This window comes from Procambarus clarkii, chromosome 85, assembly GCF_040958095.1.
Source record: "Procambarus clarkii isolate CNS0578487 chromosome 85, FALCON_Pclarkii_2.0, whole genome shotgun sequence".
In the NCBI taxonomy this organism is placed as follows: domain Eukaryota; kingdom Metazoa; phylum Arthropoda; class Malacostraca; order Decapoda; family Cambaridae; genus Procambarus; species Procambarus clarkii.
In genome coordinates, this window is record NC_091234.1 from 22,217,170 (window position 1) to 22,234,434 (window position 17,265).

The 17,265-nt window shown below is 41.9% G+C and overlaps 1 protein-coding gene across 7 annotated transcripts in view; it reads left to right on the plus strand.

Annotated features, from left to right (window-relative positions):
• Positions 1–17,265, plus strand: part of LOC123746735 (serine/threonine-protein kinase DCLK1) — a 224,286-nt gene that overhangs the window by 138,899 nt on the left and 68,122 nt on the right. For all 7 annotated transcript variants that reach the window (XM_045728486.2, XM_069316827.1, XM_045728485.2 and 4 more), the window contains exons 5-6: positions 1,246–1,411; positions 13,365–13,524. In XM_045728486.2, coding sequence (XP_045584442.2) covers positions 1,246–1,411; positions 13,365–13,524 — 326 coding nt within the window. The remainder of the gene's footprint in view (positions 1–1,245; positions 1,412–13,364; positions 13,525–17,265) is intronic.

Sequence of the window (17,265 nt, forward strand, 5' to 3'; positions counted from 1 at the left end):
ATAGACACAGGTTTTGCATAGAGAGCTTAGCACTATGGACACTGATTACTTGATGTTTCAATAGCGAGAGATGTGATTTAATGACGACTTGGCAACTATCGCCTAAGGCCTCCTGGCACCACGAGGGCAGGCGTTGACTACACACGAATTTCACTTATTTTTCCTTGAACATAAACGGTCGGATGGTAATCACTATGATATATTGGTTAATATGCTGAGACACACTTTAAAAGTTATCTGACTGTGTTTAGTTCCTGTATCACTGAAATGTCCCTAGATATATATTGTTTTCCGCGGAGCTCGTATAGCGTGACCCTTCCCCTCTCATGCCCAGAACAGACCACAAATCAACAACCCTGTTACTGAACCAGTATTTACCCAGGTCTTTCCTAAATCTAAACTTATCCAATTTATACCCATTGTTTTGTGTTCGATTTTGTGAATAGTCACCAAGGGGCTCCTCCTAGAAAATATAATATTTGGGCTGACATGCTTTATTTGTAACATGACTGGGTGTGTAGTGCATTGTTTATAACCCATTTTTCAAAATAAAATTTTTGTTTTTGTATAAATTATTGGTTAATTCTTTTCTTTAACAATGACTTTTTGGTATTTGTTTTATTAAACATTTATTGAATTCTAATTTATCATAATTAATTATTATAGCAAACATTTTAATAGTTCAAAAATATTATTATTACTTGAGGTACACTTCTATCTTCGGTATGTTTTTTGTTTAAATTTTAAAATTATTTACGTTGGGGAGGAGCCAAAAGATAAGCCTGGATGAATAATACTTTAAATATGCTCCTGCTGTTCTATATGTATTGTTTATTTCATGAGGTTTTCTGGTATTGACGATGAAATACAGTACCTTTGTCATTTGAATGAATTTACTTTCTAAACATTCACAAGGGAGCCGGTCAACCGAGCGGACAGCATGCTGGACTTGTGATCCTGTGGTCCCGGGTTCGATCCCGGGCACCGGCGAGAAACAATGGGCAGAGTTTCTTTCACCCTATGCCCCTGTTACCTAGCAGTAAAATAGGTACCTGGGTGTTAGTCAGCTGTCACAGGCTGCTTCCTGGGGGTGGAGGCCTGGTCAAGGACCGGGCCGCGGGGACACTAAAGCCCCGAAATCATCTCAAGATATCCTCAAGGGATCTAAACATCAAAATTATTGATACAGTATGTGCATTAGTATATCTATATAGTAAATATCACTTATGCCAACTATTTCTGTAGGGAGTTTACCACGTTCACCAAGAAAACCGAGAGCGCAGTCGCCTCACAAGCGTCTTAGCCAGCCAAATCAACATACTTATCAGCAGCAGCAGCAGTACGAACACAATGGCCATGTGGTCTGCGGGGGGTTGGAAAATATTATCTTCCCAACCTGTGTCACATCTAAGTAAGTCTGGAGGGCTCATTATTTATCCAGTTTCTATGATATTGTTGTTGTAAAATTTTTGATCATTGATTTCATGGAATGGAAAACATTAACCTTGGCTCTGAGAATTTGAGTACAGTACATTGTTCATTGTATAAAACCAGTACTGTACCTTGTATATATCTTATTATTTTGACACATTCAAGTAAATTGTCATTGTTCATTACTCAGTTTCTAATATATTTCCAGCTGAAAATTTTTTAAGACATTAACTTTTGCTTTGAGAATGTGTATAACTTTCATACTGTACCCTTTATATAACCAGCATTCACTCAATATTAATCATATTCATTCATGTTTACTATCAGTAATGCACAGAATAAATAAATTATTATTATTATTGAGAAGCTTACTTCAATACTGTAGTGTTTGGATGACAGTGAAGACAAGACCAAATACTTGTACAGTACTTGTACAAAACTGCTCCCAAACTGGTCAATGGAACTGGCAGATCGGTAAATAAGAGGCCTGTTAAATAGAGTGAATTTAATAACACGTTATTAAATCAAATTTCTAGATGAAATTACATCCTTTATCAAGGTTATGTAAAAAGTGCATTGAACCAAGATTCTAAGTGCTTGGGTTTGTATGTCTGGCAGAGTGCCTCACGTGACGTCCGTCATTACACGTTATGATTATACTTCCCAGGGATGGATGCCGGAACTTCTGATGAATGTTCATATATGTCCTAGATTCTGGGAACTGTGGGCCAGGTACCACAGGAACATTATCCTTATTCTGGACACCACAATGCCTGTGATTATATCAATTAATAAAATTAGTTAATTTAGTTTTATTAGGAATACTTCTGTAGTTTATTAAATCAACTTTACTAAAAGATTTGTTGCCCTTTACCATTTCTATAGGATCTATAATAACCCTTTCTAGTAGGCATCTCTCTTTAATATTCGAGCAGTTACATACAATTATACTATTATTAAAATCTAACCTGTGATTAAAATCCAAACAGTGGTTAGCGCGCAGGACTCGTAATTCTGTGGCGCGGGTTCGATTCCCGCACGAGGCAGAAACAAATGGGCAAAGTTTCTTTCACCCTGAATGCCCCTGTTACCTAGCAGTAAATAGGTTTGTTACTGCTTTCTTGTGTTTATCAACTCTTTTTCAATATACTGTACTACAGCCAGTATCTCCAACATACAATCTTAGTAGTTTATCACATAAACACCATTACCTGTATTGTTCTAATTATTACCATTACTATATCAATGTTACCATTGTTACCTCTACATCTGTTTTCTATATTACTTACACTAACACCATAAGGAAGATAGGAGACGCAGACGACTGTCATGTCCTTCAAATTAATACTCCCCCCCACTCTCCCCCACTCTCCCCCGTACTCCCCCACTCTCCCCCACTCTCCCCCACACTCCCCCATACTCCCCTATTAATCTAGATAAAATAAGTGTTTGGAGTGTCAAGTGGCAAATGGAATTCAGTGTGAATAAATACCATGTTATGGAATGGGGAAACTGAGAAAATAGACCACACACACCTTACAAATTATATGGAAAGGAATTAATGAACTCTAATAAGAATGAGACTTAGGGGTGGTTTTGGATAGTAGACTGTCACCAAAGGAACACAAAGGAGGAGCATATGCATAGTTTTCCAACTTCGAAATCTCTTTTAATTACATAGGTGTGAAATACGAAAGAAACTGTTCATGACTAGAAACCAAAACTGGAATATGCAGTAGTTGTATGGTTCCCATATCTCTAGAAACACATAAATAAAACTGGAAATGGTGCAAAATTATGTTTCAAAATGGCTTCCGGAACTGAAAAACTAGAGTTACGAGGAGAGACTAGAGGTGTTAAACATGCCAAAACTAGAAGATAGAAGAAAAAGAGGTGAAATGATCACCACTTACAAAATACTAACAGGAATTGACCAAATTGACAAAAAGACGAATTCCTGAAACCAGCAACTTCAAGAACAAGAGAACACAGATTCAAGCTAAGAAAACAAAGGTGCAAAAAAAATATTAGAAAGTTTTCTTTTGTAAACAGAATGGTAGACGGTTGGAACAACCTAAGTGAGCTAAGTGAGAAGATGGTGGAGGCCAAAACTGTCAATACTGTACTGTAGTTTCAAAGCGTTATATGACAAAGAGTGCTGGGAAGATGGGACACCACGAGCATAGATCTCATCCTGTAACTACACTTAGATAATTACCGCTACTGCTGTTATTTTTATTATCATTAACACTACCAGCATTCCCATCAGTATTAATATCCATTACAGTTTAATTATTTTTTGTTATTTATATACTGTATACTCGAGTTCTTACATTCTTGTACAGCCACTAGCACGCATAGCATTTCTGGCAAGTCCTTAATCCTAATTTCACCTGGAATATGACCCGCCAAATTGTTTAACAACCAGTTACCCATTTTACTGTTGGGTAAACGGGCTACAGTTAAGGATTGGCGCCCAGTAAATCCTCCCCGGCCAGGATACGAACCCAGGACAAAGTGCTTGCAAAACACCAGGCAATCTTGAGGCTATCTTGAGATGATTTCGGGGCTTTAGTGTCCCCGCGGCCCTGTCCTCAACCAGGCCTCCACCCCCTAGGAAGCAGCCCGTGACAGCTGACTAACACCCAGGTACCTATTTACTGCTAGGTAACAGGGGCATAGGGTGAAAGAAACTCTGCCCATTGTTTCTCGCCGGCGCCTGGGATCGAACCCAGGACTACAGGATCACAAGTCCAGCGTGCTGTCCGCTCGGCCGACCGGCTGCCCTCCCTCCTAAGTGGCAAGTGTCTTACCACTTAACCACGGGAACGGGAACAGTAACAATTTGCCAAAACAAACGCAATAATAACGGGAGTAACAGTAATAATAATAAAGGTAATAATAGTAATAACAATGACGGTAATAATGATGATGGTAACCGTTACCACAATAGTTTACCAAAACAATATCAATAATAACAATGGGGAGTAATGGTAATAATACTGTTGGGTATGATAGTATAATAGAGTTAATGATAACAATAACAATACCAGGAGGGGTGGTAGTGCTGGTAATATTGTCAACAAGGGTAGAGGTGACAATGGTAATGCTGATAATGGTAATAATAATAATAATAACATTGAAGGTAATGGTATTTGTTATAAATTGCAATGATTGCAATTTATTACATGTTGCAGTGACTAGCTGTTGTTTATTGAAAAGAGTTGAACACAAGAAAGCAGTAAAAAAAATTGATTGGAATAATGCCATCGCTGGGATTTCAATCGCTAGATAGATTTTAATAAGAGTATAATTGTATATAACTGCTCAAATATTAAAGAAAGATGCCTACTAGAAGGGGGTAATTATAGATCATATAGATATGGTAAAGGACAACAAATCTTTTAGTAAAGTAGATCCAATTAACTGCAAATTTATTCTTAATGAAACTAAATTAACTAATTTTATTAATTCATGTAGGTACTGACCTTATAGTATAGGGGCCCTCGTAGCCTGGTGGATAGCGCGCAGGACTCGTAATTCTGTGGCGTGGGTTCGATTCCTGCATGAGGCAGAAACAAATGGGCAAAGTTTCTTTCACCCTGAATGCCCCTGTTACCTAGCAGTAAATAGGTACCTGGGAGTTAAGTCAGCTGTCACGGGCTGCTTCCTGGGGGTGGAGGCCTGGTCGAGGACCGGGCCGCGGGGACACTAAAAAGCCCCGAAATCATCTCAAGATAACCTCAAGAAGATAGTGTTCAGAATAGGGATAAAGTTCCCGTACTACTTGACCCACAGTTCCCAGGATCCCGGACACTTGTTCATTCTTCAGACGTTCCGGCATCTCTCAGGGAGTCCCTGGGGAACATAATCACAACGATGTCTGATGAACCGGGGTGAGAATAGCTTGAGCTACCTCATCCTCTTTGTGTGTATTTGACCTCAATAAACTTATTACAATTGCAATGTCTAATGATGAATGCCACATAAGGCACTCTGCCAGACATATAATTCATTGTCAATAAATGCATATAATAATGCATTTATCTTGCATATAAATGCATTCTAAGTGCTTGCATATAAACACAAGCACTTAGAATCTTTGTTTAATTCACTGTTGACAACACCTTGACAAAGGATGTAGATTCATCTGAAAATTTGGTTTAATAATACACAAGTATTGGGTCTTTTTTTTTTTTCTCCTCCCTTATAATCATTATAATATTATTGCATAGAAAATATATAAAAAGTCTTCTATGATGTAAACAGCCTTGCTTCCCAGATAAAAATTGAGATTGAGAATGGAGCCCACCTTTTCTGGGGGAGCCCCTTGAGGCTCCCTGAGAACTGTCATCACTTTCAGTGTATCGTCTACTAGGTTGCATCAGCCGCGGAGTTCTCTTGGCCTACCGGGGACCAGCACCAGAACCTGGTCCCCCTAACATAGGCACATGGACTTGTTTATTTATTTATTTATATATTTTTTATTTTGTTTTATTGTATTTTAATTTTTTTCTTCCACACTCGGGGAAGGCAACCACAAAGTCACCGAAACAAAACAAATCACTGCTGGCTTCGAACAAGACTGTATCCTTGAGAATTGTCTCAACAATATAAACAAATTCTAGAAATTTCTTGAAACTAGCACAAGCTCATTTGCATCTCCTCCCCGACTCATTTGGGGGGGAGAGGGGAAGGCAGCTCATGGCCAGTCAGCATCTCCATCCTCAGTTCTATGCTGATGTAGTGTGTGCTGCGTTGCCTCCCTTCTGTTCTGGCTCCAATGTTCTGCTTTTAAGCTAAGTGGTGGTTTTTGCCCATATGGCCTCTGCAGCCATATGGCCAGGGCTGTGTTGGCTTCCTTCACTTCTCTATCTTAGTCATATGGCTATATAGATTCCAAAGATGGCCTTCAACTAAAGGTCTGGTGTAGCATCCCAGTGCCTGGGTGTACTGCTTGGCAAATTCCTTTGGGCTCTGGAAATCCCTTGCAGGTTTGATGATCCCATGGATATTTCTCCTGAACCTTCCCTTGCTTTGTGTGAGTTTGAGGGTTGCGCATCGTCTGTGTCACGTGGGTGACATTTATTCCTTCTGCCTCTAATATGCTGTCTGTTGAGTCGGTTACACCTTCCACCCTGAGTAATGTAGGGGGTTTGGTTCCCCTTATCTCATCTTTCTTACCTTTCCTGGTGAAGTTACGGCACATCAGGCACTGACAGCGTTGTGTGATAGATTTTCTAGGTTTCAGCGGTCTAGGTTCAGTGTCAAGTTGGAGGACCCAGAACTACCTGATTTGGTGATTAGTGACCAGGAATTGGAGATGTTGGTAAATTGTACCTTGGTTCTGTCAGCACCACCTCTTCCTTCCCCCTTTGGGTGTGGTTCACCCTTCCTCTGATCCTCCCCATGCTTCCAGCCCCTAATTGGCTGAGGGTCTCCAGGTTGGGGCAAGGTTTAGCTTGGGATGTGGCTTGGCCATTTCCTGGGGGGTTGCTCCTTCCGACAAAGGAGTGGAGGCAGATGAGCTTACTAGTTCTGCTGAGGCATCTGGGTCTTCCTTTCAGTCATGCCTTTTCTTCCTATGAAGCTCGACTTTTTCTTTCTTGGGCTCGGCTTTTCTATCCCGGTCGGTAGACAAAGATATTGGCTTTATCCCGGGGCCCTCTGCTGTGGCTTTCAGGGTTTGAGGGCAGTTGGATATGAATCAAAAGTTCCTTTCAACTTTTCGTGGTGCCTGGTTTTCTCCTCCGAGGGTCTTCTTTTACAAGTGGAGGGGTTTTCCATATCTCCTCTCTCTGTATGAATATAATTTGGGTGTGACTTCGCCCAGGGTAAGTTTCTGTACTCACCCTATATGTAATTACCTATTTGTAATTACAGGATGAGAGGTACGCTCATGGTGTCACCTTCCCATCACTCTTTGTCGTATAACGCTTTGAAACTACTGACGGTTTTGGCCTCCACCACCTTCTCACTTAACTTGTTCCAACCGTCTACCACTCTGTTTGCCAAAGTGAATTTTCTTATTTCTTCGGCAGCTTTGTTTCCTTAGCTTCAATTTGTGTCCTCTTGATTGTGAAGCTGCTGGTTTCGGGACATCTATGGTATTAAGTCTAACCAGCCTGCGATCTACCCATGCACTCATGATGTTAGAAATATTAGAATTAATAGGGTTCTGGTGGCCCAGTGTTTGGTGAATGTTATCGGGCCCCGATGCCCTTGTGTGGCTTTGGGTTGTGTTTCTCTGCTTGGACTCTCGTCTTTGTCTTAATTCCTGTGGTCCTCCCTCCTCCTCCTCCCTAGTAAGTACCTGATTGTTTTCCTTCTCTATGGGTCATTAGCTTCAGGGAGCCACAAGGAGCTTTTTAGGGAGCAGTTATACTAATATTAGCTAATATGAGTCCAATAGCTCCAGGAAGCCTTTGGGGTTCTACCCAGAAAATGGTTTCATTACATTCAACACAGTTTTTTTTCTGCTTGTGAGTTCTGCCTTTCACCTTATCAGGTCATCCTAGGGTGTGTGTGTGACTGAAACCTCCCCCTTATTGCCCCCCTCCCCACCCCCATGACTTTTCTGTGGGATTTGCGTGGCTAGATTACCTGCTCTCTGCAGGGGTTCTACTGGTGTGGCATTTCCAGTGCTATTCCTGCATAATCTGCAGGGCCCTGGAAATCCCCTGTGGGCTTGGTTGTTATATGGTTACCTCTTCCGAGTCCACTCTTGCCATGTGCAATTTTGAGAGTTGATCGTTGCCTGTGCCACCTGATGACGTTCATTCATTCTGTCTCTGCCATTCTGCCTGTTGGGTCGGTGACACCTATGACCCTGAGTTGTGTGGGACTTGTTCTTGTCATGTGCTCTAGCCTTCCCTCTCCTCTGTTGCAGTTCAGAGTTTTCAGGCAGCGACTGCTTTGTATTTGTGGTTTTCAACTTTGCAGCGATCTTGGTTGTATGCATGGTTGGATGCCCTGGATCTGCCCCGCTTACAGTGTTTGGGTTTCGGATTTGGGGAAGTTGGTCACTTTGACCTAGGTTCTGTCCGAACTTCCTCTTCCTTCCCAGGTGGGCCAGTTTTGTCTTTCCCCCTCCTCCCTTGCTTCTGGCTTCGAAGCGTCTGAGGGCTTAGCTCGGAATGTGACGTGTGCCAATCCAACACAGATGCAGGGACAGTTAAACTTTTCAGGTCCCATCGAAGCTTCTGGGTTTTGCTAGCTGACCCAGCTAGGTGGCTCAGTGGTTGCTTTTGCAGGAGCTTTTCCTTTGCTCTTTTAGTTTTCCCATTGGGCGGGGTTTGGCTTAGTGGGTTGGGTTCCTTTCGAGCTGTCCCTACCCTACTCACAATCACTGTGTACGAATTCTGGAGTGAATGCACTGGCGGCGACATCAGCCTGTTCTATTTGCATTTTTCAGGGTTTGTTCCCAAGGTTTTCTTCAGCTCTCACTCACCTTTCACAGTTGCCTCAGACGTCAGGTTGGGGGTTGGGGGGTTGTGGCTTGTGCTCCATGTCTGGCCGTGGTCGTTGTTTCCATTGTTGAGTTTCTGGTGCGAGAGTTTGGGATGTGTGGAAGGTGCTGCAGTTAGTTTGGATTCCTCTAGGCTTGGTGTTCTGGGTCCATATGAATTTTGGTTCATTTCTTCCTGGGACAGGTTGCTTTGGGCTCGTCTGCTGAATTCTCAGGGTTTGCTTCTCCGATTTTCATTGCGCCCATGGTGTATCCTACATCCTGGCCAATGATCCTTCTTGGTTTCTTCTTACTGCCATGGTTTGAACCATCTTGGTCATCCCTGGCTTTGCTGGATGTTTGGGGGCTCAGAGGTTGACCCTTCTTATCGGTGTGGTTTCGGTGTTGCCATTCTTGGCGCCATTCCCTAACTGAGAGGCTTTGTGGTGGCACCTTCAGTTGGATTGGTGATACCTTACCTTGCAGTTACCTTGCATTGATTTCAGGGCCCAATGTGCCCGTGGCCCGGTACCTGACCAGGCCTCTTAGTTGCTGAACTGGTCAACCAGGCTGTTGGTTGCGGTTGCTCACAGCCTGATATATGAATCACAGCCTGGTTTATCAGGTATCCTTTGGAGGTGTATATCGAGTTCTCTCTTGAACACTGTGAGGGGATTCGGCCAGTTATCTCCCCCTAATGTGCAGTGGAAGCGTGTTGAACAGTCTCGAGCCTCTGATGTTGATAAGAGTTCTCTCTCAGAGTACTTATTGCACCTCTGCTTTTCAATGGGCTATTCTGCACATCCTACCATGCCTTCTGGTCTCGTGTGATGTTATTTCTGTATGCAGATTTGGAACCAGCCCCTCTAATATTTTCCATGTGTAAATTATTATGTATCTCTCCTGCCTGCACTCTAGGGAATTCAAATTTAGAATTTGAATTCTAAATTCAAATTCTTTTTGAATTTAGTCGGTCCTAATAGTTTAGATTTTTTACTAAGTGGATTATATCGGTAAAGGATCTCTGCATGCTCTCCAGGTCAGCAATTTCTCCAGCTTTGAAGGGGATGTCATTGAGCAACAGTATTCCACTCTAGAGAGCACTAGCATCTTTAAAAGTTTCATCATTGATGTAGCATCTCTTGTTTGAAAGGTTCCTGTTATCCAACCTGTCATTTTTCTTGCAGTTGTGACAGCTATTTTATTGTGTTCTTTAAAGGTAAGGTCTTCTGCCATGATTATACTCGAATCCTTTACATTGCTTTTACGTTCTATGGTATGATTTGACTGCATTTTGTACGTGGGTTTTGTTTTTATAACCAGTGCAGGAGCTGGAACTAATCTTAATTAATTACCATGCTATTTTCTGTAGCCCCATTGAAAGGCCTGATTTACTTCAGATTGGAGATATACTGTGTCCTCTATGCTGTCTACTCTCATAAAGATCCTAGTGTCATCTGCAAAGGATGATACAGTAATATAGTTTGTGTCCTTGTCTTTGTCCAATATGAGAATGAGAAAGAATACTGGAGCAAGCACAGTACCCTGAGGGATTGAGCTCTTCACTGTTGATGGTCTGGATTTTACTTTGTTGACTATTACACATTGGGTTCTGTTAGTTAGGAAATTGTAGATCCATCTGCCTATTTTTCCGGTAATTCCTCTTGAGCGCATTTCGTGTGCAATAACACCATGGTCACATTTGTTGAAGGTTTTTGCAAAATCTGTGTAAATTACATCAACGTTTTGCTTGTCTTCCATACCATCTAAGGCCATGTCATAGTGGTCCAGCAACTGTGATAGGTAAGAACACCCTGTTTGGAACCCATGTTGTCCAGGGTTATGGAGATGCTGTGATTCCATGTGTTTTGTGATCTTATTTCTTAGTACTCAAAGATTGTGATGGGTTTTCCTACCTCTTTCTCCCAGCCCAACTGTTGCTCCAGGGGGGGTGGGGGGGGGGGAAGCTGGTGCAGCTGGGGTCTTGCAGGGAGAATGTATTCATCTGGTTCCTTGGTAACCGGCCTGGCTTGATTTTGGCGCTGCTTGCTTGGTGTCTAACCTCGGGTGTTCTCCCGCAGCTTCGCCTCCTTTTAAGGGTCAGGAGAGTGACGTTTCTCATTGGTTCGGCCTTCTCTTCTGCTCTTTGAGATATATACAAGAGTTGTTACATTCTTGTACAGCCACTAGTACGCGTAGCGTTTCGGGCAGGTCCCTGGAATACGATTCCCTGCCGCGAAGAATAGTTTTTTTCATCCAAGTACACATTTTACTGTTGCGTTAAACAGAGGCTACAGTTAAGGAATTGTGCCCAGTAAATCCTCCCCGGCCAGGATACGAACCCATGACATAGCGCTCGCGGAACGCCAGGCGAGTGTCTTACCACTACACCACGGAGACTGTAATCTGGTGTGTGACTTGGATGGATCACTTGTGAGAGCTTGGTCTAACAGGCTGTTGCTTGGAGCAGCCCGCAGGCCCACATATCCTGTGGTGGATATGTGGTCCTGCTGGCAGCTTCAAGCAACAGCCTGTTGGACCAAGCTCTCATAAGTCAAACCTGGCCTCAGGCCAGGCTTAGGGAATAGAAGAACTTGCAGAACCCCATCAAGCAAGTATCAAGGTACCGTCTCTGTGATGATCAGGTGGCTTGTTAAAGGTGCCCCACCTGTAGGTTCTTGCGATAATATGAGCTCTTGGCAGTCTTTTGCCATTTTATATACCTTTGTCGTTGTTCTTTGGTTCTGGCGGGTTGTTTTGTCTTTTTTTTTCTGGCTCTTTCTTGGGTGCAAGCTCCTGCTTGCGTGTGGGGTTGCCGAGTCCTTTGCCTAGTTTTGCATGCTTCTTTCACTCTGTTTCACCTCCGGTCTGCTCATGCACCGCCTGAGCCTGCCTGGCTGGACTCTGGCCAGGTTCCTTCTTTTCTCTCTCTTGCTTGTTTTCCAATGTTTTCCATTGGTCCTGGATTGTTTTTGGTGGCTCTTTTGCTTCTTTAGCCTCAAGTTGTCAGATGGGCGTACTTCATGCTCTCCTCTGTTGATGGGGTCTTTATAACTTGGCCCTGGATGTTCGGTTGCAGTCGGCTCCTTACCTGGTGAAGACTGTGTCGGTCTTTTGCTTCTTTAGCCTCAAGTTGTCAGATGGGCGTACTTCATGCTCTCCTCTGTTGATGGGGTCTTTATAACTTGGCCCTGGATGTTCGGTTGCAGTCGGCTCCTTACCTGGTGAAGACTGTGTCGGTCTTTTGCTTCTTTAGCCTCAAGTTGTCAGATGGGCGTACTTCATGCTCTCCTCTGTTGATGGGGTCTTTATAACTTGGCCCTGGATGTTCGGTTGCAGTCGGCTCCTTACCTGGTGAAGACTGTGTCGGCTGGCTTCCGAAGGGATTCTTAGGTTGTGGATGCTTGATTGGTTTGGCCAGAGGTTCATAGAGCACTTTGTCTCGTGGTGGCTTTATGCCGCTACCTTCATGCCACTGGTTCTTCTTTGGTGGGTGCTTTGTGGGTTGTTCCGGTTTCCCTAGTTACCTGTTTCAGGGCTCGTGTGGGTCAGGTCATCCACAGTGTTGTTCAGTCTAGCCAGACTGTGGTCTACCGTCATGCTCATGCTATCTATATGTATGCTGGTCTTGCAGTTGTTTTCGCTTATGTCTTGGGCTGATATTTGGGCACAAGGGTTTTGCTTGGCGAAAGGGGTCTTGCGGCCTGATATCTTGTTACCGTTCCGGGTTTTTCAGGCGGCCTTGTGTTGCTTTTTGGGGGGGGGGGGTGTCACGGCCGCCTATCTCTTCTTCGGGTTGATACCTGCGGTGCTACCACCTCCCTAGTGTGTGCCCATTTTTTCTTCTTCTCTGTGGGAAGTTAGCCTCAGGGAGCTCATGGGGTTTTCCCCCAGAAAACAGCATTGAATGTAATAAAATGCCATCGGTGTGGTTCATCAGCTTTAAACTGAGGTTGGTGGGAGCCGGCTGACCCAGTACGCTTCCCTTCTCCCCTCTTCCCAAAGAGGGGGGGATGGTTAGCCGGTGGTAGTGTCTTTATTGCTGGGAAAGATCTTTTGGGAGTTTTCAGGCTGCGGTCGCACTTTTTTGTTTGGGTTCACCCAGTTTTCTGGGTGCTTTCCTGGTGGTGGTGGCAAGTATGATTACCCTTTAAATGTAAAGTTTATGTAGGCCATCGCTCCCTGCGCCTATCAGAGGGAACCAGGTTCTGGCTCATGGTCACCGGTAGGCTAATAAGAAGTCCGCGACTCATGGCACCTGACAGTATGGCACTGATAAGTATATGATAGCTTCAGGGAGCCTCTGGGACTCGCCCAGAAAATGGCATTTCATTACATTCAACGGTAGTTTTTTCATCTTCCCATTAAAAACCGAAGCACCTCCTCACCCAAAATAGCAGGATATGTAAGGTTGTAAATAAGCATGCCAAAAGAAAATATATATATATACTACTTGGCTAATATATACTGTACAAAATTATCCTAGATATTCAGTGGGCCGCATCCTTGGTGATGGAAATTTTGCGGTGGTACGAGGTTGTGTTTGCAGACAGACAAAAGAAGAGTATGCGCTAAAAATAATAGACAAGACTAAATGCCGTGGGAAGGAACATATGATTGAGAGCGAAGTTTCTATACTTCGAAGGGTAAGTTTTACTTTTTATGCACTGAACTAGTTCATATGAATGTTCTTAACTAATGTTTCGGACTGTCGGCCCGTTCCTGTCTGTTAACGTTCTGGGCATCTCAGGGTCTCGCTTAGGGACTCCTGAAAGGTTTATACTCTTTACATTTTTTATGTTAGTTTTTGAGTTATAACTATAAATTTGGAGTCAATATTTTTGTTAAAGAATTTGGTAGAGTATAGATGCCATACAACATTTGTTTTTATAATAATTCATGCATAATGGTACTGAATATACAAATCTATATGAAAATTTCAACACTGTCCTAAATCTTTCAACATTCCTCATGTATTTTTCTTGGATAAATACAAATATAGATATGAGAGTGTACACACACATTACCACTATCACAATAAAAAGAAAACGAACATAATTTTCAGACCTTTCTGGCCGATAATTTGCAAAGAATATTGGAAATATTTACAAGCAGAGCAATTATTGTTTTTAATGGCAAGTGCTTGGCCAGCGCCCTGGAAACACAAACCGAAACTGTCTCTATTTTCCGCTTGTTATAACTAGTAATAAAGTTGTTACATCTTGGCTTAACGTGTTTATGACATATTAGAACGTTGTTACAACTTGTTATATTGGTTGTTATAACTGGTTAGGAGGTGTTAAAACTTGTTCGAACGTTGTACCAACGTCGTAGTTTCGGTGTGTGTTTGGCGGGCGTGATCTCCGGATGGTTCCCTGATGTTTTGGCTGGTCCCCTAATAACCTAAATGCACTGTGCTCCAAAAACACGAAAAATTAAAAAATAATTAAAAATATAAATTTTTGGTATTTCGAAAGGGAAGACATTTTAGCATCTTCATAACATTTATTGTCAGAGTAGAGACCACATGTTTTTCTATAATCATAGTGCTAATGTGTTCAGTATCTGTGTCACACAATACTGAAGAGAAATTACATTGGATGATTCATAGGCTCGTTGAAAGGGAATTTAATTTATAATAAAAAACTGGTTTATTGTAAGGAGCGTGTTGTCTGGACGGGCTGTTGAAAGCTAGAGGAGAGAGAAACAGGTTAAATTTGAAAGATTTCAAATTTCAGAGAAACTCTGAAATTTGATCAGAGAGAAACAGGTTATTGAGCCCATAGGAATGCAAAAAGTGATGATTGTACACATGTCAGTTGTGTAATGGAACAGGTATGAATGTTTCCGAGAGCCTTTTCCAACATAATAAACTCCATCAATATTTTATTATTTTATGATACTGTAGTTACAGATAAGGTAAAGTAGAGCAAACATTTGTAGACTTAATGTCTTACATTACAAGAAAGGTAAAGTAGAGCAAACATTTGTAGACTTAATGTCTTACATTACAAGAGTTATCTTTGAATAATCCCTGTACATATTGCACATTTGTCTAGTAGTTATTTTAAAATTGTTTTTGTTGCATTAATTGTCTTTGCTGCATACAATCTGCATAATTTTCTGACGAGTGCGTACTTCTTCACGTAAAATGTTGAAATTGAGTGCAGAAATGCACTAAAATATTTTAAGTAAATCAAAGAAATATGGACAAATATAGGCTTGACATAATATATATGTACCCTAAGAGAACTTGATGAGCTAGTTCTCAGACTAAAGAATGGGATATTGTTACAAGTACTTCCTCTAATTAAAGGGGTGGAGTGATTTTGCATGGGTCTTTCCTTTTTAAAATCCTCTCCGTGAATAATAAAGTTGGCTCTGGATCTAGGGATCGCTTCTGCTATGAACCTATAAGAAAGTAAACAGGCTTCCATGGCTGTGTGGAATATGTGGGAAGTAAGCGAGGAAACTAAAAGAGAATTTAAACGGGGAATTTTTTGTTTTAGGTGATAATGACTGATATGTTTGGTTTATGGTAGGAAAAGCTTAGGGGGAAATAATAATGAGAAATAGAATTGGGCAATAATTATAAGAACAGAAGTGAAAGAGAATGATAGGAGTAGGAAAGGAGTGTGTGCTCCGATTGCCCTTCCTAGTGTTGGGTTGATAGCCTCAAACATCACATAATAATAATAATAATTGTAGGAGACAGAATAGTCCTTGTTATACGTGGTAAAGGACAGTCAAAGACTACTGTGATGCAGTTGAAGGTACTTGTGTGTGTGTGTAATGCCTCACATAGTAATTCTTCTATCTTACTGCCTTATGTTTTCCCAGTGTAGGTAATTTTTCTGGGAAAGCCCCTTGTGCCTCCCTGAAGCTACTACGTCTGGTGCCACACTACTGGGTCCCATTAGTCGAGAAGTTGTATGGCCTACCAGGCACCAGCGCCACAACTTGGGTCCCCCATCCTCACAGAGGCACAGGAAGCAGTGGCATATATTTATTTATTTAACACTTTCGCGCTTTAGATTAGAGATAACTCGTCGCCGTTTTTTCTTACGATTCCGCATAACAGCCTACTTTTCTCGTCCATCGAAAAAATATTTCTATAAATTCCATTTTTTAACCGAAATGGATGGGGATACTCTCAGATTATATACGTTTTGTAGAGAATTTATTTGCGAACTTTTTGGTACCAGAATGAATATTATATCACATAAACTTCTATGAGTAAAAAAAAAAAAACACAAAGTATGTTTGGGGGTGTGGCTCTGGGTGTGGCGGGCGTGTGGCAGTGGGTTCCCTTTAGCCGTTGATATATCCAACACGTGGGAAATATTTGTATGTGTTATGTATATGTCTGTGTAGGGAATTTTACTGCGATCACTGTCATACAAATTATAAAATGTTTCAACAAGTATAAACGTGACAAACATCAAACGAACAAAAACAATGCGTTCGTTTCTGCCGCGAACGCATACTGAGCGACGTGGTTCTATATTTGGCGCTTCTCTTACACATGCTTTGTACAAATGTTATACATTTCATCTTATAGAAAATTTTATTGCGAACACATTGGTATAAAAAAGAAATACGTACATAGAAAAGTAGGGTCAGGAAACGTATAAATGTATAAACTTTCCAAGCATGATTTCCCCCCTGTGTTTTCGCCAGTGCGCTCGCGGCTAACTACTCTCCACTTCACACACTCTTGCGGGTGGGCAATTACCTATATTAAACATTCATATGCATATGTCCGTGTAGAGAATTTTATTGCGATTCCAATGATACCAAAATTAGCGATGTAGGACAACTGTAGGCTTCGCAACCATTAAGAGAGTGGAAACATTTTGTTGCTGTTTGGCGCTCTCGGTGAGTGATCTGCATAGTTTTTTATTTGGTGTTGATACTCCTTATGCTTGGGCGGCATTTTATAGGTATGCTCTTATAGACAATTTCTTGCGAACACAGTGATACCAAATTTAAATACGTGCGTCTTCAATTATTGTCAGGACAGTCAAAAGAGTGTACACTTTTTCGGTCTTACCGCGTAGGCGCGCGAAGTGCCGAAAGCATCTGGGGTATTGTTTTTTTTTGAGCGCCGAGAGCGCGAAAGTGTTAATTACTTAGTTATTCGTTTATGCCCCACTGAGAGAGTCGCCCAGAAAGTCTGAATCAAAACAGACCACTGCTGGCTTCAGATGAGATCGCAGCCTTCAGAACCATCTAAAGAACTCCCCAAACTATGTAAACAATCAATCAAAATTTTATGGAAACTAGATCAAGCTCATTTGCCCCTCCTTCCCACTTGTTTGGGAGGAGGGAGGAAGGCAGCCAGTGGTTAATTCTGGTTAATTCAACCTTAGCTTCATCTGCACCTA